The 24,165-nt window shown below is 46.6% G+C and overlaps 1 protein-coding gene across 1 annotated transcript; it reads left to right on the forward strand.

The window, feature by feature from the left end:
- Window positions 1–632: 632 nt before the first annotated feature.
- On the forward strand, window positions 633–19,572 carry LOC147112037 (nucleoside hydrolase). The gene is made up of 6 exons (XM_085999528.1): window positions 633–928; window positions 3,083–3,273; window positions 7,298–7,477; window positions 8,135–8,246; window positions 16,540–16,676; window positions 17,871–19,572. Exons 1-6 carry the CDS (start codon window positions 892–894, stop codon window positions 18,216–18,218), a joined length of 1,005 nt encoding a protein of 334 aa, XP_085855654.1. The 5' UTR covers window positions 633–891; the 3' UTR covers window positions 18,219–19,572.
- Window positions 19,573–24,165: the final 4,593 nt, after the last annotated feature.

A 24,165-nucleotide genomic window follows, 5' to 3' on the forward strand; every position in this document is an offset into this window, starting at 1 on the left:
TTCCCATCCGCAACACAATATATGTTATTATTCAGGAGAACTTTAGTGGCTATGATTTATGGTTTTCATGGAATTGTGGAATTTGATTACCCTACAGCTTAAAAAAAAAAAATCCAGAATCCCAGGCAGTAAAAATGGAATTTGACTTAACTAGGTTTCTACAAGTCAATGGCCCTTGGTGTAAGTGGACTGAATTAAGAAATCCAATCCTCGGACCTCCAATAGGAATTTGGGAATTCCATGTAATGAGAATGGAATTTTATTTCTTTGCCAGTGTAAAACCAATGGTGCTGTTTGAGATGCATAAAAACACAGCTATCATTGGTATTGAAACTCTGTGAAGGTTACTTACTTGCAAGACTCTATAATCTAAGGCAGACATGGACTGTGAAGTGTTATTAATCCTGTGCAGGATCACTAAATCAGTCCTTTTCTTTCAAATTACTGAATTCCTAAAGAAACTATTTTATATCCTTGACTGTATAGTCAGCCTTGCTAAGTGAATGAGCCGTCTTTCTTGTTGTGTTCATATAAGTCCCAGGATCTATTTTCCTCACATTATCGAGCCTAGTAATTAGTTCATGATTAGAGCGTTGTTACACTGCACAATGTATATTGTAAAAATAAGGATATTTGATTTCAATCTTGAAGATTTGCTTAGTTCTTTTTTAAACCAAGTTTTTTTTTTTTTGCTTATTTTTCAGCCCTCTCTCGTGACTCTCTTCACCACACACCATTCCCCTGCTCAGAGAATAGGCCAGCAAACGAATTCCAGGTCTCTGCTGCTCAGAAGCCAGTCACTAGGAGACACTGAAGGACAGCTCAGGCTGATCTTTACGTCTACTTGGCAACAGAGCTGAAACTGAGAACTTACTGCGTTTAAAAAAAAACATGGCTACACAAATGCAGCATGCTGCGACCCAGAAGGGTGAGTGTTAAGCTTAAAAAAGAAAAAGAAAATTTGAGGATTAACCTTCATAGTCATGTGTTACTAATAATGGAAAAGTCCCCATGGAAGAGGAGTACAGAACTAGTCAACAGACGAACATATTTGTGATCCGAGACTCATTCTGATTCTAACAGGAAATTGCAGTATACCAAACCAATTGCCTTTCACTTTATGCAGAATTCCAGATAGAAGCACAGCAATTCAATACAAAGTCCTGATCCATCCATCAAATAGTCACAAATCTTATGGATATTTGTCAAAAATTCACAAATTATACGGATTTAAATGCACAATCAGCACACCGCATGGTGTAAAATGAAAACAGAAAATGATGGAAATGCACATTTTTTGCATCTGAAGTAATATCACACATCATGGTGTGCTCTGTATTTTGTTTAGAACTTTCTCCAATTAAACATTGGAAGACCAAAACCACCAAACCCCCCCCAGCTCTGGCTTCATCACCCTTCCCTAAGTGCTCATTCGGACTGAACCTGATCGTGCACAACCTCTGTGCCCTGTTTAATCCTGGGTTGACCTTCAAACGCTGTATCTTCTCCACTACCAAGACCACTTAATCCATCTTCAACCTTTCCTTACTCCCAAGGCCTCTGAAACCGTTCTGCAGGTTTTTGTTACTTCCACACTCAACACCTTCAAGATCCTCCTCACTGCCCTCCCATGCTCCAACTTACACAAATTCCAACTCATCCACGACTCTGCCTCCTGCTCTAAATCCTGTTCGGCTCGCCCACCATCCCTATCCTTGCCGAGCTCCATTGCCTTCCTGTCCTCCAAGACATCCAATTCAAAATCCTGTCCTCATTTACAAATCCTTATATGGCCTCACCTCAGTTTACCTCTGCAGGCACCACTAGCCCAGCCTCACTCTTTGGTCCCCCAACACAGGCCTCCTGTGCATCCCCTGCCCACAGCCCACTCCCACTCCATTATCAATGGGGGAGCCTTCAGTGTCCTGGTCTCTGGGACTTCCTCCTTACTCTCTTTCACATTGCTAATTCTCTCCCCACCTTTGAAATCTGCTCAAACCTATTTGTTTGATCATGCTTTCAGTCATCTATACTAATGTGAAGTACGTTGGAATATTTTCTACATTAAAAGGTGTTATATAACTTACAAGTCGATGCATATACAGTAGATTGACTAGCTGAATAAATGAACAAATAGCTTGTCTGCACTTCATTGAAATCCTGATGATCCACGCATAAATCTTCCTGACCTTTGTCTCCAGAGGTCGCCCATATCCTGGATACAAAGGTCAGGAGAAAGGGGTCAAAGACATGTTTTGCCGGGTCTCCACTCCCTTTATGTGGCAGCGGAATGTTTGGGTTTCTCTTGGGTTGGGATTGGGGTTGGGATGGGGGTGACGTAATAAAACTCACTACGCACTTAGTTTGAGCATAAAGCAAGGCTTTAATCAACTTGTTTCAGAACATGGAAGTCTAGTTGTATCCACTAGCTCCTTGTCTTTACAAAATGTCCCTGAAAAGCTGGGGCCAACACCCGAGTATTTACACTCCTTGGATGGCGCCACCAGCTGGCCGTCCAGTGTTATTTCATAGGTAGTTTCTCGATGATGAGATTTATGACAGGGGGTAGCAGAGCTGTGTCTTCAAAAGACACTGGCCCATTGCAGACATGTAAATGAGGCAGTGGGGAACATTCCCAGTCTTCTGCCTCACTTTTTTTTCCCTTGTTGGTCCATTGGACACTGAAGTGGAGGAGTGATGGGTCTTGTGCCAGACCAGCGAAGAGTCAGAGGTTCTGCGGTGGTTCCGGGCAGCTCAGAAATAGCAGGCTGTTGGAGAGCAGCAGCCTTACAACCCCAATGCCAGTGGCTAGGAACACAGCTGGAGGCCTGCAGCTGTGCTCCAATTTCTTCCCCTTTTACCATCGCTAGGACCTGTGCCCTCGACCATATAGGGCAGGAAATAATACTGTCTTGGGCCGGAAGAGGGGTGGTACACCAGTAAAATCAGTTCTATAATTTCTTAGTAAACAGCATTCATGTTTAGTTGAACTATCAACCGGTCTAAAAAGTACTCTATTAACTTTTAAGCTATCAATTATTAAACAGTGCCATATTTTTTTTTAAACCTCTCTGGTCTTCAGATTCTAAGATGGCAAGGAAGCTGTTGCTCTTGGATGTCGACGTTGGTGTGGATGATGCCCAAGCCATGATGATGGCTCTAGCAGCTCCTAATGTGCAGATCCTGGGTATAACATGCACTCATGGAAACACAGCAATTGAAAACGTGTGCAAAAACGTGCTTCGAGTGCTAAAACTTTGTCAAAGGATGGAGGTAGGTGATGAAGAGCACAGGGGCAAGTATCTGTGACTGTGACTCTTTGTGCCTTTTGTTCAGTAACCACTTAGTTCATAGGAGAACAAAATATATTTATAGCCACTAAATAGTCAAAATGCTTATCAATGTCTCCAGTTTATTGATGGTGGGCCAACAAACATTGAGGGCTGGATTTTATGAATCTCGGCGGGTCCGTGGTGGACGATGTCAGTGGCGGGTCCCAACCCCACTGCTGGCTCCATCCCGCTCTGTGAAATGACTTTCCGTTGATAGGGTTTGTTAAGCCCGCCCAGCGCGTTTCCTGGCCAATTAGAGGAAGCAGGTCTGGTGACGTCATTCTTGAAGGGATGTGTCATCCTTGAAGGGATGCAGTTTCCTTAAAGGGACCATTGCCAACTTTCTTTAGACATTGGTGCTTCACAGAAACCCCACAGTTCAGATAGAGGCCATTTCGGCCCATCAAGCCTGCACCAACACATATCCCACCCTATCCCCGTAACCCCACATATTTAATCCCCCTAACACTAAGGGCCAATTTGTTTTTTTATCATAGCCAATCAACCTAACCCGCACATCTTTTGGACTGTGGGAGGAAACCGGAGCACCCGGAGGAAACCCACGCAAACACGGGGAGAATGTGCAAACTCCACACAGACAGTCACCCGAGGCCAGATTCGAACCCGGGTCCCTGGCACTGTGAGGCAACAGTGCTAACCACTATGCCACCATGCTGTCAGTGTTCTACAGCACTGAGGTGCTGCAAACACTGACAATCACCGCACAGAGATGCAGGGCTGCACCCAGGCTCTCCCATGACTCCCTCCATATGTTTATGGAGGGAGTCACAGCACACAGGGAGGTCCTCTTCCCTTCCCATGGGCGGAAGAGACCTCCGCAGGAGATCAACGCAGCCTGGTTGCACATTGCAGAGGAGGGCAGAAGCAGGAATGTGGTCAGGAGGACCTGGGTGCAGTGGCGCAAACCTTTCAATGATCTCAGTAGATCACAAAACGTTAGTACAAAGCCACACTCAACATCATCCTGCTGTGCCTCTAATCACATCCCCATCACTCTGCCTTCCCTACCCTACTCCTGCACAACCTTACTCACACCAACTTACCACCCAATACTCTGTATCGATATTATCACATCCCCATCTCACTAGCCACCCCTCACACTCCTCCTCATCCTAGTGCAATCATACCAACTAACAACACACAAGGGTAGGCACTTGGGTGTTTCATCCAATGTTCATGTAAAGTTTCTGTTAATGTGGTGTCAAACATTGAAACCTTTATTTTCAACACTTTGTGTTCTTGGACAGATTTGTGTACACCTTTGGAAGTGGTTTAGTGAGTTGCAGTGAATGGTGAGGCATAATGGTACCCCCCGCAATGGTGATGAGTGTGAAAGGAATGGCTTGAGCATTGTAGGGATGATTTATGGTATTGGCGTGGGGTGGTGCCAACCTGGCGCATCATATGGCAGCCAAGGTGTACAGTGTCAAGCGAAATAAATCTGGCCATGGTGAGGCCATCCCTGGCCTCCCAGGCAGCAATGTGGTCGGGTGCTGATGCCCTGTGTCCTGTGCAGCATCAGTTGATTGCGGAGAAGGTTGGTGTTGTTGGTGCTGCTGGTGTGCCTGGTGATGCTGGTGTTGGAGCTGATTGTGGTGGGATTCTAAGGACCAAGGTGAGAGAGTATAAAGGGCACCCATGCTGATGGAATAGATGGCAGGTGAAGTAGAGATGACAGGAGTGATCTGTTAATGATGGGAGAGGTAATGAGGTCAGACTGGATGGAGACTTGTGTAAAGACTTGCAGCATCCTGAATCTGTAGTGGAAATGCAGTTTAGAGAAGCTAGTGGTTAAGGGAACATTTCTCAATCAGCTGGGAGCTTTGACATGACTTTGAAGCTGTCAACTCATCAGCTGATTCAATGGCCACTGACCTCCCGCCTCAGCTTCACAGACGAGGTCTAGGCACAGCACGAAACCAGTGGGCAACCTGTCAAATCCAAAAAGCTGGGGAAAAAACATTGATAAGTGACTGTAAACAAGCCACTAATGATTTTAATTGCCGCTGCGTGTTGGGTCTACTCAGCGCTGACAGGCCCGACATTTGGTAAAGGCGCGTGGCGGCGGGGGTCCCGACCCGCTGGGGGGGAAAAAACACTTTCTCACCCAACCCGCCACCGATCGCGCCCACTGACCCCGCCCCACGCAAAATCCAGCCCTGAGTGTTTGTGTAAGTGTGTGTGTGTATTTCAATGATTTTGTCGGTGTTTATAATAAGTATGATGATGCTCCTTTTACTTCTGTTGTAGACTCTCTATTAAACCTGCGAATTGAACTAATTGAAAATGGATATCATTATTATAGCTATATTTAGATACGTACAATCTATGGGTACATATGTAGATACATACAATCCATGTGTGCATGTGTAGGTATATACAATGCATGTGTTTATGTGTAGATATAGTTTTTAGGCTTCACTTTAAGCCCATTAAAAGTGTTACATATTTATTACAACAAGAGGAACAACAACATTACAAGCGCTGCATGCTTTTCTTCGTTCCCATTTAGAAAATTATATTTGTCGCTGCATTTTCCTCCTCTTAGTTTTCTTCCCTCTTGACAAAAGACAGAGTAATGTAGGAAAGCAGTTTTACAAGTAGAGACAGCCCACCAAATCCTCACCCACCTAACAAGGTCTGAGTGTCAGCAGCTATTTGCCTCTGGAAAGCACAAGTCAAATCCTGTCCTTCATACAAAAGCAAAATACTGCTGATGCTGGAAATCTGAAATAAAAACAGAAAATGCTGGAAACACTCAGCAGGTCAGGCAGCATCTGTGGAGCGAGAAACAGAGTTAACGTTTCAGGTCGATGACCCTTCGTCAGAACTGGTGTGACAAAGGGTCATCGACCTGAAACGTTAACTCTGTTTCTCTCTCCACAGATGCTGCCTGACCTGCTGAGTATTTCCAGCATTTTCTGTTTTTATTCCTGTCCTTCATATTGATGTGCAGTTTCTAATAGAGGGCTGCTGAACAGTGATCAGGATGTTTGAAATCTGGCTGTTTTTCTCCCTATCCTCCTTTAAGGCATTGGACCCAATTGCACAACTCCTATTGCAGCTGAGCATTTGCAACAATACTGAATCTGGTGTTAGAACCGGGTTTTCCTGGTCCTCGTCTTGAGTTCTGTAGTACGAAGAATGATTTCAGGCTCGAGGGTTCGGAGAGTTAAAACATTTTATTACTTCCAACTGTTCGCAGTGGTCACACAGTATATTGAGGTCTTTTACAGTACATTCGTGTCCCGAGAGTCGCACCGGGTTAGGCACGTGTTGCCAGCATTTACGTCCCCGGGGGGTGTCTGACTCTCTTGATGATCCACACGTCTTCTGGCTAAGAGCGAATACCGGTAGGGAAGCCCCTTTTATACAGTGGGACAAGGGTCATTACATCACTTCCCTGGCAACAAGCGTTCTCCAATGGGGATCACTTAAGCCCTTTCAGTTTGGCCATGATCTGGTCTTCAGTCTGGCGGGCAAGTCCTGACTTGTCTCACTGCTGCATATGCCTTCCTGAAGTACCGGATCGTGATTGGGCACCGCACAATAGCTAGTCAATCATTTTCTAGCTAGCAGTTAAGCCCTTTCAGTGACCTTTATTGCTCGTTAACACTTGGCCGCAGGCTGGGGCAGGTGTCTCTCTTTTCTGCTAGCTTTGCACTTTGCAAAGCTGGGGCTGCTCTTTAATCTAATCTAGACTTTCCTTGTGCGAAGCCATTTTTGTAAGCCAATTCATCGTCCATTTTATTCACATTTCCACATTGGGAACCGCCTGATTTTTACAGCTCATTCGCGCACTCTCCACTTACCAACTAAGCCATTATGGGGAGCTGTTATATAAAATTATTTTCCATTTTTCTTACACTTTCATTGTTTTTATTGAACAGCAGACATGATGTGTGCTTAGTATTTCTGAAAACAATGTTTCCATCTGTGCACAGATTCCAGTCTACCGGGGTGCAGGTATCTCTCTCCTTGGAGAACTCCTGCACGACCCTGCTTACCATGGAAAGGACGGGATGGGTGATGTTCCAGACCCTAATGCTCCAGGGCTGGAACACATACAAGCTGAGCACGCGGTGAATGCCATGATAAGGATAGTTACTGAACATGCTGGTCAGGTGAGATGTGCAGGTTTTGGGAAAGCGAGTGGCTTTCCATATTGCCTTTGGGGGCACATTGCTACTGGCTTAAATGCAGGAAATTTGAGTGAGCTAGTCTTTTGCATTGGGGCGGGGCTATGTAAATGAGAGAGACATGCATATCTCAGGAAAGGCGCAAACGATCGAGAAAATTTGCACGTAGCGATGTTTCAGCGTAAAACCAGCATAAATCAGTTATGCGCAAATTTCTTCAGGAAAAATACGCTCCTATGACGTAGTTAAGCCGAAAAGTTCCAGGAAATTCTGGGCCATCTAGTCTAATCAATGAGTCAAAATTTGCTTGATGAGGACAAGAATATTTGACTGTCTCAACTACCATTTGAACTAGTAATTCTCCAGTTTTTGTAAATAAGGAAGATGAGCTCCTCTATTGGGGTTTGAATTGTCTCTAATAACAAATCATTTTATATTAACAGTTCTTAAGTAGGTTGAATAGAGTTGAATACTCATTGAACCTTTGCAAATGTAATAGGTGTTGCAATAACTTGGAAAAGTCTACAAGCATTGTAACAGTTTTTAATTCAATTGTAGAAATAATTCTTCATACTATTACAATATACAAAGGACTGAATGCCTCACTGTTGCTATGCTAAATCCCTTGCCATCATCTTGTAGGTCAATCTTGTTGCTGTTGGACCCCTGACCAATGTGGCCCTAGCTGCCAAAATGGACCCCACTTTTCCTTCAAAGCTGAAGCGTTTGTATATCATGGGAGGAAACATGGAAGGTATGCCAGAAAGCCTGCTTTACTGTACTGTCTGAGATAAGATTATTGGGCACATTCAGCTAGCTCATCTGATAAATGTACTGCCTCAGTGTGGAACTGAGTCAGGCAGGCAGGCAGGTCTCAGGATCTATCGCCTGTCTGGTTAATTAAAAAAAGTACATCAAATCGAGTTCCAGCCTCTGAATTCCATCCAGTGACCCCTGCAGTAAGTTTTAGGTATGAACATCAGGGGAGGAAAGGATTGTGCTCAGTTCTGCTGCCACCCATTATACGGATAACCGTAGCTGTCGTAAAGACAGCAGGGTTTGATTGACAGCTGGTTGACGGCTGATGTCATATCCAGGGGCGGGATCCGACGCCATCTTGGCCATGCTTCAGATACTGTACTGCAGACAGAGTCAGGACTGAATAAATGGCACTCCACTACAACTGCTTGGGAGACTCGTAATTACGTTAAGATAACATTACATGGTACCAGGATTTATAGAACTCACGATAAGGACATACTACAACAATGGAAGGAATAAAACCTCCGGCTAGCCTGCAACTAGAAGGAAATGTGGATGAAAATTGGCGTGTCTTCAAGCAACGCTTTCTTCTCTACCTCACAGCGATTGACGCTTCGACTAGCTCTGGAACACGTAAAGTAGCTTTGTTGCTAACAGTGGCTGGCTCGCAGGCGATCGAGCTGTTTAATACATTTACGTTTACAGCCGAAGATGATAAAAATGATCTGGACAAGGTGATAGAACGGTTCGACGAATACTGCACTCCAAAAAAGAATGAAACGTATGAGAGATTCGTGTTTCGCTCCCGTGTGCAAAAGCAAGGAGAATCCTTTGATTTTTTTTGACAGACTTGAAAATAAAAGCACAAACATGCAACTTTAGGGACCTGAAGGAATCGATGATATGCGATCAAGTCGTTTTTGGAATACTCGGCAAGAAGGTGAGGGAGAGAATGCTTAGAGACAATGACCTAAATTTGGATGCAGCAGTGAAAATATGTCATGCTAGTGAACTCTCAGCCATGCACACGAAAATTTTCGAAGGGAGCAGCACAGCAGAAGGGAGCGCCCTGGGGCTGAAAAACCTGCTGGTGGATGTGGTACACAAAAGGGACACGAGGGCCCACGGAGTTCAAGACGATGACGCCTTACGAATGCAGACGGTGCGGTAATAAACACATAGCCAGACAGTGTCCTGCTTATGGGAAGGACTGTGCAAAATGTAAAGGCAGGAATCACTTTGCCAAGATGTGTTTTTTGGAAGAGAAAACTGAAGATAAAAAGACAGTGCATGCTATTGAGACTGAAGAGACAGGAGCAGAGACTTTGTTTGTTGGAATGGTGCCAAATGAGTCAAAACAGGGCAAAAATGCTAATGAAGTGCACTCTGTAGGACCAACGACTGAAGTTTGGATAGCTCCCTTGCTGGTAAATGGCACCATTGTTCCCTTTAAGCTAGATACAGGTGCTAAGGCAAACCTCATAAGTTGGAGTGATGCACGGAATCTCAAAGTGCGACCTAAAATACTGAACAAGACAGTGTCTTTGAAGGCATACAATGGACAAAGCATTGAAACAAAAGGAATGTGTAGGCTGAATGTTAAGGTAAAAAATCACATTCACCCTTTGGCCTTTGTTATAGTGCCTGAAGGACATGAGTCACTGTTGGGGGATAAGGTCTGTGTGGATTTGGGCTTGGTAAAACGAATCTATACTATCAATGAACAGAACTGTGTGCAGAGTGCCCCCCAAGATAGTACAAATCTGACTCATGAGACTATAGCACACACATATGCAGATGTCTTTCAGGGTTTCGGAGCACTGCCCTTTACATACTCCATCAAACTGAGAGAGGATGCACAACCTGTGAATCACGCACCCAGGAGAGTTCCAGTGGCTCTCCGTGAAAAACTGAGGAAAGAGCTAGATCGCATGGAGAGGCTAGCTGTCATAAAGAAGATTGAGGAACTGACTGGGTAAATTCCATGGTCTGCGTCAATTCAAAGAAAACTGATAAATTGCGTGTCTGCATGGATCCCAAGGACCTTAATGCCAATATCAAAAGAGAGCACTACCAAATTCCAAAGAGAGAGGAAATAGTCAGCGAAATGACAGAAGCGAAAGTCTTCTCCAAGATGGACACCTCGCATGGTTTCTGGCAGTTGAAACTTGATGAAGAAAGTGCTAAGCTGTGCACTTTTAACACCCCGTTTGGTCGATACTCCTACCAGCGTCTGCCCTTTGGTATTAGCTCCGCCCCAGAAATCTTTCACAGAGCAATGGAGCAAATTATCGAGGGCCTGGAGGGAGTGCTGGTGTACGTGGATGATCTGGTAGTATGGGGCTCCACTCTGGGAGCACGACACCAGACTGGAGAAAACACTTCAGAGAATACAGCAGTATGGACTCAAACTAAATAAAGATAAATGTCAGTTCAGTGTCAATGAAATCACATTCCTCGGAGACAAGATCTCTTCAGAGGGGATTCAGCCAGACAAGTCAAAGGTAAAGGCTATACATGACATGGAGAAACCAAAGGACAAGAAAGGGGTTCAGTGGACCCTTGGCATGGTTAACTACCTAGGAAAATTCATTCCAAATCTAGCAGTGAAAACTGTTCATCTGAGAAAACTGCTGCACCAAGAGACAGAGTTCCAATGGGGACATGAACATGAGAGAGAATGGAAGGGGCTGCTACACATTCTAGCAAGTGAACCCCTACTGAAGTTCTTCTGCCCTAAAAAGAGGACAGAAGTGTCCACAGATGCCTCTAAGAATGGATTAGGGGCTGTCCTTCTACAGGAAGATGAAGGAGAATGGCGACCAGTGGCGTATGTGTCACGCTCCATGACGGCTACAGAGTGCCGGTACGCGCAAATCCAGAAGGAGTGCCTTGGCTTGGCATTTGGGTGTGAAAAATGTCATACCTACATCTATGGTCTTCCCAAGGTTATCCTTGAAACGAACCATAAGCCACTGCTAGGGATCGCAAAGAAGAATCTGTGTGACATGTCACCACGGATACAACGCCTAATGATGAGACTTCAACGTTACGATTTTGAGCTAACATATGTGCCAGGGACACACATGTTCATTGCAGACACACTATCCAGGGCTGCGCCTTACGCCACACAAAACAGTGAATCAGAAGAGGATGTGGCTCTTCATGTGGATATGGTCTATGCAGCATTGCCCGCCACACAGGAACAACTATCAGTGATAGTCACTGTTAAGTCTGTGTGTTATAGTGAGAATTACTACACAGACCACAAGAGTAAATTCAACAGGTCTTTACTGGTTGGAGGTCGGACTATACTGAATACAATATTATTACACTGTGCTTGTATACCGGTGTGGTCACCACCGGTATTACGTATACAGCAGCCAAAGAAAGTAGTACATCTCTTAAGGTGGACCAGGCTTAAGTTCTCTTAAGGTGGAACAGGTTACATACACCACAATCCTCCCTTTTTAGCTTAACAGTCATATCCCCAAATAAACATAACATATATACATATATAACTTCAGGTATAACAGTTCAAAGGTTCAGTCTCTCAGGAGGCTTTCTAATTCGGCTTGGATAACGCCTTTCAGTGGTCTCTGATTCTTGTTGTTGAGGTGCCTCCTCTAGTTGGTTGCCAATGTATTGGGTGTCATCATCATCAAATACATTCTCGGCCGAGGTAGATGCTTCAGGTTCATGAACGTCTTCCACAGCTGTCTCTGTCACAACCATGGGTTCGACCCTTGCTCTCGACTCTACCAGTTGATCCGCATGACGCCTTATCACATTATGACCAATATCTACGGTGTACATCAGAGGTCCTTGTCTGGCCCGGATTGTTCCGGACTGCCATTTGTCGTTTCCATAGCCCCTTGCCATCACTGGTTGTCCTACGTCGAAAGTTCGAGTGGTCTTGCTGTTAATATGCCGAAACTGTTTGTTTTCCACTTCCCTCCGCACATTTGGTTTTAACAAGTCCAACTTGGACCGCAACCTCCTGTTATAAAACATCATAGCAGGACTTTGGTTAGTCACGGCATGATCGGCGTTTCTATATGACATCAGGAACTTATCGACCTTGTGTTGCAGCGGAATCTGATCATCATTCATGGCCTTAATAGCCTTTTTGAATGTCTGGACAAATCTTTCAGCCAACCCGTTTGTCGCCGGATGATATGGGGCAGAGGTATAATGTTTAACTCCATTCTTCTTTAAGAATTGTTGGAATTCTTCCGATACAAACTGTGGTCCGTTGTCCGAACAGATCTGTTCTGGCAATCCGTTCCTTGCGAATATTGTTCTTAACACCGCAATTGCCTTTTCTGAAGTAGTGGTATTCATCTTGATGACTTTTGGCCATTTGGAATGTGCGTCCACCGCGATTAGGAACATGGAGTCCATGAATGGACCAGCAAAGTCAATGTGTACGCGTTGCCATGGGGCTGAAGGCCATTCCCATGGGTGTAGCGGTGCTATCGGAGGTGCATTTTGCATTTTTTGACACCCAGCGCAGCTTTTCGTTAACTCCTCAATCTGTTGGTCAATACCCGGCCACTATACGTAAGCCCTAGCAAGACTTTTCATTTTAACTCCCCCCAGATGACCTTCATGTAGTTCTTTTAAAACTCTTTCCCTTAACCTTCTGTAATCTTTCTTATTCATGACCGTCGATGCCGATCCAGTGTCCAATTCCATTTTTACTTGGACTCCTGCTATCTTAAGAGTGACCCAAATTGTCTGGAGGTCTGTATCCTTACCAACGTTGTGTATTCTTAAGCTATCCAGTTCATTACTGCTAGCGTCTGAATCTGACTTCTGTTCGGTCAAACTGTTCTTTGTCACCTTGTGTACCTTTGCATATTTTCCTTGCGGTGACTTTTTATTGCTGGTCTTCTTTCCTGACCGGCATATTTTAGCTATGTGGCCAAGCCTGCCACACGTTCTGCATTCTTGGTTTTTAAACCAACACTGGTTCTGATCGTGCGTTGTCTTTCCACAACGATAACATTTGACAGAACTATGTATCTATGTATCTATGTAACTCAAACCCAATTTGTTTGTACCGAGTTCCGGTGGCCGTAGCTGCATTACTGCCGTGCCTCTCGCTGCGGCCTCGTGTGCTGCTGCCATAGTGACCGCCTTCTCGAGAGACAGTTCATTCTCCTCGAGCAGTCACCTTTGTGTATCCTGTTTAAATAAACCACACACAAATCTATCTCGAAGTGCCTCTGTCAGTCCCATTCCAAACTGACAATATTTTGCTAGCTTACGTAATTCCATCAAATATTCAGCATTGCTTTCATTTTGCAGCTGTCTTCTATTGTAAAATTTAAATCGTTCCGCTAGCATCAGCGGCGTGGGGCTAAGATGATTTTTTTAGGACAGTAACAATCTGTTCGAACGTCTTATCCGCCGGTTCATCTGGTGATAACAGGTGTTTCAATTGCCCGTATGTCTTCGCACCCATTAAGTTTAGTAATGTTAGTGCTTTATCTGTCTCAGGAATTTTATTTGCCTTACAATAGTTTTGTACGCGTTCTACATACATAGCCCAGTCTTCCATATCACTGTCGAAGGCATTAATGTTCCCATGTTTAGGCATCGTAGCAATTTATCGTATTTTTAATGTTATCTAAGATGGCAGCTTCCCGCTCTTGCCGTCGTCCTCCGCCCACAAAATGGCGGTTTTCCCACGCTTGGCGGTCTTCACCCATCCCCCGACGCTGTCTCCGCTTCACCGTGGCTCTCGCGCCTTCAGTTTCCCCAGACGCTGTGCCTTTAGCCCGAATGCGGCCCGGCCCGTATCTCTGGTCGCGATCGACCTCACCGTCCTTATTCCTCCGTCTTCCCAGCCCCGTCTGTACAGCCAACGCGGTTGACTTTCTGTCGCGTCGCTGCCCGGCTTACCCACCACGAGGTAGTAGAAGAAGCTGACAGTCGCTGATGGAGGCTTCGAGGTCAGGATGTCTTCTGCACTCCGGTTGCTCGATGCCTGCCGCTCGACGTGTCTTCCCGTAGGTGATGAGGGTGGAAACCTCTCTTCGACGTCCTGTCTGTGGACGAAGTCGCCGTGGAAATTACTGCAGCAGGGTAAGAATCGGACTCATCGCCACTGTTAAGTCTGTGTGTTATAGTGAGAATTACTACACAGACCACAAGAGTAAATTCAACAGGTCTTTACTGGTTGGAGGTCGGACTATACTGAATACAATATTATTACACTGTGCTTATATACCGGTGTGGTCACCACCGGTATTACGTATACAGCAGCCAAAGAAAGTAGTACCTTTCTTAAGGTGGACCAGGCTTAAGTTCTCTTAAGGTGGAACAGGTTACATACACCACAGTCACAGAGACATCAAAGGACCCAGTCCTGAGTAAAGTAATGAGAAATCTTCAAGAGGGCTGGAAGAAAGGGTCATGTAAACAATATTATCACATTCAGTCTGAGCTCTCTGTGGTCAATGGACTACTGCTTAAGTGTGACAGGATAGTAGTGCCCACCTCTGCGACGAGAAATGCTCAACAGGATACATGAAGGGCACCTGGGTGCAGAAAAGTCAAAAAGGAGAGCACGTGAGGCACTCTGCTGGCCAAACATGAACTCTGATATTGACCAGTTGATCAGCGAGTGTGCTACATGTCAGGAGTATCACTACAAGCAAACAAAAGAGCCCCTCATTACCACAGAGCTCCCATCACAACCTTGGGAATAGGTTAGAACTGATATATTTCACTATGAAGGAAAAGACTATTTGTTAGTTATTGATTATTAATCCAATTATCCGGAGATGTTTCTCTTGTCCAGTACCACATCAAGAGCTGTGATAACTCACCTGAAGTCAATCTTTGCCAGGCAGGGCATCCCTCTAACCCTGGTCTCTGATAATGGCCCTCCCTATGCCAGTCATGAGTTTCAGTCATTTGCTTCAGAGTATGAGTTTAATCATGTAACCTCCAGTCATCTCTATCCTCAGGCTAATGGAAAAGCGGAGAAGGGGGTACAGATTGTGAAAAGACTATTAAAGAAAGCAGCACACAGCTACACTGACCCATATCTGGCCCTGATGTCGTACAGGGCGGGCCCGCTAGCAAGTGGCAAGTCTCCAGCTGAGCTCTTACTGGGTCGGAAAATCCGTACATGACTTCCCAGTTATGTCACACCTGACCACAGAGATGAGGTGTGGGCAGACAAGGCTCGGAAACTACAACAGAAACAAAAAACACTTCATGACCGCACAGCCACTACACTAGTGCCTCTACAGGAGAAGGATATAGTTCGCACTGAAGGGCCTGAGTCATGGCCTACAAGAGCCACCGTTCTACAACAGGTCGCCCCCAGGTCATACAGTGTCATGACAGAGAACGGCAATGTGTTTCGCAGAAACAGGAGGCACCTACTGAAAACCACAGAGACCTTTCAGCCTCAGGAGGACAGAGCGGATGATGAGATGAGGGAAATGCCACAAAGAGACGAGATGAGGGAAATGCCACAAAGTGACGAAGGACACAATAGTGATAATGTGACAAGGGACCTGTGTGGTACAGAGATGAATTTAAGGGATACAACTGGGGTGGTTCAGCAAACACCCGTTCAGCCACGCAGGTCACAGCGCACCAGAAAGCCAGTAGTTAAACTTGACCTGTAGACAGGGATTGATAAGACTGTAAACAGTTAATGGACTCCTGGGTGTGGGTAAGGTTTATACCTACCTGCAATTAGTTCAATGGTGTAGTTACACTAACTGGTTCTATATGATGTTAACAAGTGTTCTATGTGTTATGTTGTTGTGTTATGTCTTCATTGAAGGGGGAAGATGTACGGATAACCGTAGCTGTCGTAAAAACAGCAGGGTTTGATTGACAGCTGGTTGACGGCTGATGTCATATCCGGGGGCGGGATCTGACGCCATCTTGGCCATGCTTCAGATACTGTACTGCAGACAGAGTCAGGACTGAATAAATGGCACTCCTCTACAACTGCTTGTGAGACTCGTAATTACGTTATTAAGATAACATTACACCCATGATTAAATATCCTGCCAGGATATTGTCCTTACACCTGAAGAATGGGTGAGGCACCAAAGGGCTAAGTATGCATGTGGAGCCATACGCTACCATCAACTCCTTCCCTACCTACCCGCAAACGAGCATCAGTGTGATTTCTTTGTTTTTTTGCTCGACAGCCATTGTCATGGCCACTCTGAGCAAGATAGCTAAATTAGTGCTGCATTATGTCAATTCTGTGCTCTCGAACTTTACCCCTACTGCTTTATTTTCAGCCAGAGGGAACGTGAGAGTCTGCAGCGAGTTTAACTTTGTCACAGACCCGGAAGCAGCTTCCATTGTTCTGAGCCACTTCACATGTCCTACTTATATTGCCACCTTGGAATATAGTCTCCGCCATCGACTACCGTGGGTGAGTTGTTGAAAATAATGCAAAAAATATCTCAAAACAAGAAGTTGTTGCTGCACATGCACATTCTGTCCTATGTTATTGGGCTTGTAAACATAGGAATTAATGTTAGCACAAATGTCATCATGCTTAGTTTCCTATCGAATAGAATACAACAAAATCATTCTAGTTTCTTCAACCCTTAGACAAAGGCAAACCCAGTTATACAAGTCACATTGGCCATAGACTTTGAATTCTGTTAAGCCCTCCCTTCTAGTTATCTCTGAAGATCTAAAATAATTACTTATTTTTGTGTGCTGAAAAAAACCCGAGGGAGGGACGTATGATGAAAGATTGACTATCCTCTTGAAAAGAGAGGACTGAGATGGTGCAATGATGCAAGTGTTTTAACTTATGAAAGATTTGGACAAATTGGATCCAAGTAAGCTTTTCTGCCCTGCACAGAACCATCGCTTATGGCGGGCACATTTGGGCAAATGCGATTTGCCCATTATACGCGCGCGACGGTCGGTATAACCTGGTAGCACTATTACAGTAATCAAGAATGTTGTAGATCACCACTGAATAAACTAAACAAGACTGCATGCAAGGCAACTAGCTTTATTTATACTGCAGTCCGTGCGCAGTACAAACTGTAACCCCACACCACTTGGAGGGGATTAGAAGGGGTTAAGTACACAAAAGGTATTTGAGCATTAGCGCGATGTTATTCACTTATGTTTGTTCTTGCATTCAGTGCACCTTAACGCGGTACAAACTAGTGAGTAAACGCAGCTGTTTCAGCCTGAAATAAGCAGAGCACTGAAGGCGCTATAACCAGCAACTTTGAAATTGACATTAATGCAAATGGATAATGGTTATCGCTTTTTGGTCGATATAAGCGAGTGTCCATTTTAAACATGGATGTTTTAAGTGGTGGGGGACTGTATCTACAAATTAAGAACAACAAAAGAAAATAGGAAATGCAGGGGGAGCTTTTTTTTTTAACCAAAAAGGTGCCATTATGTGGCACAGGTTACCAACACGGATGGTGGAACAAGAAACCTTAATGGGCTTCAAGAAGGAACCAGGCAGTTTGTTGTCAACAATTGGTATTCAGGGTTATTAGAAATGCACCAAGGGACTACTGTGGATAGGTGGACTAGAAGTTCTTCTCCTGCCTGATGTTTCTATATCACGATTTTCTTTTAATTGCAGGAGTTTTTTCAGAAGTGGGTAAATCAAGATAGTGAAAAGGCTCGATTCATGAAGAAGATAACTGCACTTACTGCTGAGTTTACCAAAGGCGATCAAGGCAGTAAAGAGTTGCATTTTGGACAAGGGTTTGTGTCCTGTGATTCATATGCAATGGCTGCTGCGCTTGATGAGTCTGTTGTCACAGAAGATGCACAGTATGGGGTAAGCGTGGAATTGCATGGATCATTGACCAGAGGGATGATGGTTCTGGATACCCTCGACCTACTGAAACTTAAACATAAAGCTATTGTCTTCCTGAAATGCGATATGGAAAAATTTAAGCAGCTGCTGACGAATGCTCTGAAATAGGATGTTGCAGGCTTCCAATGAAAGGGGGGAAAAAGCAGTGCCAGGGACGTACATTTTATATCGTGCGAATGAGGATTTAAACTTTAATGGAATTTAAACCTAATTTCAACAATATGCTGATACACTCCTAATTTTAATCTCGCACTAGTAAACTGAGCTTTTAAATGGGCGCGTATTATAACCTGACAAATCTATGTAATAGTTAAAATGCTTGTGAACACTTTATGTCTAATGCCAAAGTGGACAACAGGTCCACTTTGGCATTAGACATAAAGTGTTCCCAAGATCTGAATGAATATTGTGGAGATTTGTTTGATTATCTATTGGAACTGGCGAGTATTAAGCAGAACTTTCCCTTGGGAGATTAAATGGATTGTGTAGGAAAATTGGACTGGAATTTATATTTTTGTCTCATTTTACATGTTGTCTCATAACATCGCCCGACTCCATCCCGGCCTCAGCTCGTCTGCTGCTGAAACCCTCCTCCATGCCTTTGTTACCTCCAGACTTGACTATTCCAACGCACTCCTGGCCGGCCTCCCATCTTCCACCCGCCATAAACTTCAGCTGATCGAAAACTCTGCTGCCTGTATCCTAACTCGCACCAAGTCCAGTTCACCCATAACCCCTGTGCTCACTGAACTACATTGGTTTCCAATCCAGCAAGGCCTCAATTTTAAAATTCTCATCCTTGTTTTCAAATCCCTCCATGGCCTCGCCCTTCCCTATCCTCTCTAACTTCCTCTAGCCCTACAAACCTCCGAGATATCTGCACGCCTCCAATTCTGGCCTCTTGCACATCACCGATTTTCATCGCTCCACCATTGACGGCCGTGCCTTCAGCTGCCAAGGCCCTGAGCTCTGGAATTCCCTCCCTAAACCTCTCCGCCTCTCTCTCCTCCTCTAAGACATTCTGTAAAACTCCTACTTCTTTGACCAAGATTTTGGTCATCTGTCCTAATATCTCCTTTTTGTGGCTCGGTGTCAAATTTTGTTTGATAACGCTCCTGTGACGGGCCTTGGGACGTTTTACTACATTAAAGGGGCTATATCAATACCAGTTGTTGTTGATTATTAAGATGCCTAATTTGGCTCTGAGTGCATTTTATTTGCATCAGAAATTTGCATTTCAAGGACATACTGTGCCCTTTCTTGAATTTTCAAGTTATCTGAACGCTACGCGAAGAACAATATAGTTACAGGAGGCTGTCTGCATTTAATCTGATATAGGAAAATATAATTCTTTGTATAAATGGGCTGTGTTTGTGCTGAATCTTGTGTATTAGCACTGAATTTCAACAGAAACTGGCACACAAGTATGTTATGAATCAATAGACAATAAAAGTAGCATGCAACGAAACTGTTTTAAATGTATTTATTTCCATGCAGCCTTGAATCGGTGGGGGGTCAGAGATGGCCGTTGCGGGGGGGGGGACGGACGGTGGGGATCGGAGATCGCAGGTGGGTGATCACGGGGGGGATGGGGGTCGGAGTTGGAGATTGCGGGGTGGGTGGTGGTCGGAGACCGCAGGAGGGTGAGGGTTGGAGATCACACGGGGAGTTGGGGATTGTGGGAGGTGAGGGTCGGAGATCACGGGGGGAGTCGGAGATTGTGGGAGGTGAACATACGGACATACGAATTAGGAGCAGGAGTAGGCCACTCAGCCCTTCGAGCCTGCTCTGCCATTCAATAAGATCATGGCTGATCCGATTACTCCACATTCCCGCCTACCCCCGATAACTTTTCACCCCCTTGCTTACCAAAAATCTATCTACCACTGCCTTAAAAATATTCAAAGACTCTGCTTCTACCGCCCTCTGAGGAAGGGAGTTCCACAGACTCACGACATAGAAACATAGAAGATAGGAGCAGGAGTAGGCCATTCGGCCCCTCGAGCCTGCTCCGCCATTCAATGAGATCATGGCTGATCATCCAAACTCAGTACCCTGTCCCTGCTTTCTCCCCATATCCCTTGATTCCTTTCGCCTTAAGAAATATATCTAACTCCTTCTTGAATATATTTAACTAGCTGGAGTGCCCGGCGGTGCCGAGGCTATGTTGTTGGAAGAGAGAGAGCAACTGGGGGGGAAGAGAGAGAGCAACTGGGGGGGAAGAGAGAGAGCGACGGGGGGGGAAGAGAGAGAGCGACTGGGGGGGAAGAGAGAGAGAAGGAGGGAAGGAGGGAAAGAGAGAGAGAAGGAGAGAGAGAGAGAGGGAAGGAGAGAGAGAGAGAGGGAAGGAGAGAGAGAGAGGGAAGGAGAGAGAGAGAGGGAAGGAGAGAGAGAGAGGGAAGGAGAGAGAGAGAGAGGGAAGGAGAGAGAGAGAGAGAGAGAGAGAGGGAAGGAGAGAGAGAGAGAGAGGGAAGGAGAGAGAGAGGGAAGGAGAGAGAGAGAGAAGGAGAGAGAGAAAGAGAGGGAAGGAGAGAGTGAGGGAAGGAGATAGAGAAGAGAGGAAGACACCCCGGGGAAGGGGCTGGACTCGGAGCCCGGCGGGATTGATGTGCCTCAATAAATCCGAGACTCAATGTTGGCGGAACAAAACAAGGCTTTTATTAACTTAGAAGGTAACACACAGTGGAGAGGTATCTTCCATCCAGAGGTCTGCTGTACTGGATGTGAGGCAGGCTGGGCCTGCTTACATAGGGGCCAGGTATGGGCGGAGCCCTACACACAATACAATGGTGAGGAAACGGAACTGAGGTAAGGGAAATGAAACTGAAACCAAACCACAGTCACAGGCAGAGAATACCGATGAGTGATGAATGGCATATTTCATCACATTCACCCCTTCTATAGATTTAGTCTGTTCGGGGGTTTGATAGTCCTCTGTGACCGACGTGGCTGTTGTGGTGCCGCGGGTGTCGGCTGGGTGTCCCCGGTGGCCTCCTGGGTCTCTGCCGGGGGTGCCGCCAGGGTTGTTGAAGGGGTAGTTGGTGGGGGTACCGTTGGTCGATGTTCTTCCGGGGGTGATGAAAGAGTAGTGGGTGGGTAAGAGTTGCTGTGATCGTTGTTGCTGCTGTTGTCGTGGTTGTTGTCGTTACCGGCTGGGGCGACGTCTTTTATGGACACTGTGTCCTCCCTTCTGTCGGCGTGCCGGACATACCCGTATTGGGGGTTGGCGTGGAGTAGGTGCACTGACTCCACGAGAGGGTCCGTCTTGTGGCCCCTCACATGCCTTTGCACGAATACCGGACCTGGGGTGGAGAGCCATGATGGCATGGATACGCCTGAGGTGGATTTCCGGGGAAAGACAAACATTCGCTCAGAGGCGTGGCATTAGTGGCAGTACACAATAGCGACCGTATCGAATGGAGCACATCTGGGAGGACTTCCTGCCAGCGGGAGATAGGGAGGTCCTTAGAGCTAGAGTGACTGCTTTCCACACTCCCGTTCTTTCGCTCCACTTGACCGTTACCCCGGGGGTTGTAGCTGGTGGTACGGCTCGTGGCGATCCCCCTGGACAGCATGTACTGGCGTAGCTCTTCACTCATGAAGGACGCCCCCCTATCCGTATGGATGTAGCTCGGCATACCGAACAGGCAGAACAGGCTGTTGAGGCATTTAATGACCGTGGCGCTGGTCATGTCTGGGCAGGGGAAGGCGAATGGGAACCGGGAGTATTCGTCCACAATGTTCAGGAAGTAAACATTGCGGTCGACGGACGGGAGGGGGCCCTTGAAATCTAAGCTGAGCCGCTCAAAGGGCCGTGTAGCTTTGATTAAGTGGGCTCTATCTGGGCGGTAGAACCGAGGCTTGCACTCAGCGCAAGTGCGGCAGTTCCTGGTCAGAGACCGAACTTCCTCAATCGAGTAGGGTAAGTTGCGGGACTTTATGAAGTGGAACAGCCGCGTGACCCCTGGGTGACAGAGGTCGTTGTGGAGGATCTGTAGCCGATCCCCGGTGGCGCTGGCACACATCCCTCGTGAGAGGGTGTCGGGGGATTCGTTAAGGGCCCCTGGCCGGTAAATGATGTCATAATCGAAGGTGGAGAGCTCGATCCGCCACCTAAGAATCTCCGGGCTGCCGGGCGGAGAAGATGCCTTCCAAGATGGCGGCGCCCTTGGTGCACACGTGGCGGCGTGGACGGCGCGGGCTGAAGAGTAGGCGTCCGAGTTTCTCTGGGCCACATCCAGGGATCGCGCTGTGTCCACAGCCTGTTTCAGGTCCAATCCTGTTTTTTCCAGCAGTCTCTGCCGGATGTAAGTGGAGCTGAGGCCTGTGATAAAGGCATCGCGAACAAGCTCGTCAGTGTACACTGCGGCTTTTACGTCTTGGCACTTGCAGTGCCTCATTCGTAGGCTGCTGGTAATGCGCCTTTAAGATGTCGCAGGCGGCCGGGTACGTGTCGGCGTCTTGGATGAGGGGGTAAACCCGGTGGCTTACCCAATTCCGCAGAATTCCGAGTTTCATACTTGCAGCGTCCGTAGCGCCTGTGACGGCTGCGGAATTGTCCAGGAAGAATTCCATACACATAAACCAGTGTCCGAAGCGTGCCGATGCGTCCGAAGCATGCTGGTCCAAATCCAAACGTTCGGGTTTCAAGAGTTGATCCATTGTGTTGAAAAGTAAGTTAATAAAATTGATGTGCCTCAATAAATCCGAGACTCAATGTTGGCGGAACAAAACAAGGCTTTTATTAACTTAGAAGGTAACACACAGTGGAGAGGTATCTTCCATCCAGAGGTCTGCTGTACTGGATGTGAGGCAGGCTGGGCCTGCTTACATAGGGGCCAGGTATGGGCGGAGCCCTACACACAATACAATACAATGGTGAGGAAACGGAACTGAGGTAAGGGAAATGAAACCAAACCACAGTCACAGGCAGAGAATACCGATGAGTGATGAATGGCATATTTCATCACAGGGTGAAGAAGGGCGGCCGCCATTTTGTGAAGTCGGCGGGAAGTTTGAATTGCGGCGGCCGAAGGAAGAAGGCGAGCTCTCCCTCCCTCACCCTCTCTCTCTCTCCCTCCCCCTCTCTCTCCCTGCCCCTCTCTCTCCCCCTCCCTCCCCGCTCGCGCTCTCTCTCTCCCCCTCCCTACCCGCTCTCTCTCTCCCTCTCCCTCTCCCCCTCTCCTTTACCTCCGACTCACCTCGGTACCAGAACGGAGTATATCCGACACCGGGAGGCCGGGTGCCCATCACTCAGAAGCGAGCCCGGGGTTCCTCATGTTTAACGAGGCGGGCCTTTGGGCCCTGTTGGCCGGGTGGCAGTGGAAGGCCTTTCGCTCCGGACTCCCGTGTCCGATTTAGGTCGGGGACGGCTCGTTGGAAAGCCCCAGCTTTCCCGGTCCCGCACTAATGGCAAGAGAGAGAGGGGGAAGAGGAGAGAGAGAGAGAGGGGGGGGAAGAGGAGCGAGTGAGAGAGGGGGAAGAGGAGAGAGAGAGGGGGGGAAGAGGAGAGAGAGAGAGAGGGGGAAGAGGAGAGAGAGAGAGAGGGGGAAGAGGAGAGAGAGAGAGAGGGGGAAGAGGAGAGAGGGGGAAGAGGAGAGAGAGAGAGAGGGGGAAGAGGAGAGGGGGAAGAGGAGAGAGAGAGAGGGGGAAGAGGAGAGAGAAGGAGAGAGGGGGAAGAGGAGAGAGAGAGAGAGAGAGGGGGGGAAGAGGAGAGAGGGGGAAGAGGAGAGAGAGAGAGAGAGGGGGAAGAGGAGAGAGAGAGAGAGAGAGGGGGAAATCATTGTGCCCTCAGTAAAGAACACTAAAACACGCAAGGGCAGAACCTCCGGGGGAATATTGGTGTGGTATAAGGGAGAACTGGACAAACACATCTCACCGGTAAAACAGGGAAAATCACACGTATGGCTAAAACTAGATAAAAATATAGGAATATCAAAAAAAGATGTTTACTTATGTGCGATCTACATACCTCCAATAGAATCGCCATATTTCGAAGAGGAGTTATTTGATACTCTCCACATGGAAATCAGCCATTTCCAGGCCCAAGGAAAGG

The sequence above is a fragment of the Somniosus microcephalus genome, chromosome 10 (assembly GCF_052327205.1).
Source record: "Somniosus microcephalus isolate GS21.2 chromosome 10, FLI_Smic_1.0, whole genome shotgun sequence".
Taxonomy (NCBI): domain Eukaryota; kingdom Metazoa; phylum Chordata; class Chondrichthyes; order Squaliformes; family Somniosidae; genus Somniosus; species Somniosus microcephalus.

Coding starts and splice junctions, on each gene's coding strand:
- LOC147112037 (XM_085999528.1), top strand. CDS start 892: ATGGCTACACAAATGCAGCATGCTGCGACCCAGAAGG. Junction 929..3,082: donor GCATGCTGCGACCCAGAAGG/GTGAGTGTTAAG, acceptor TCTGGTCTTCAG/ATTCTAAGATGGCAAGGAAG. Junction 7,478..8,134: donor TTACTGAACATGCTGGTCAG/GTGAGATGTGCA, acceptor ATCATCTTGTAG/GTCAATCTTGTTGCTGTTGG.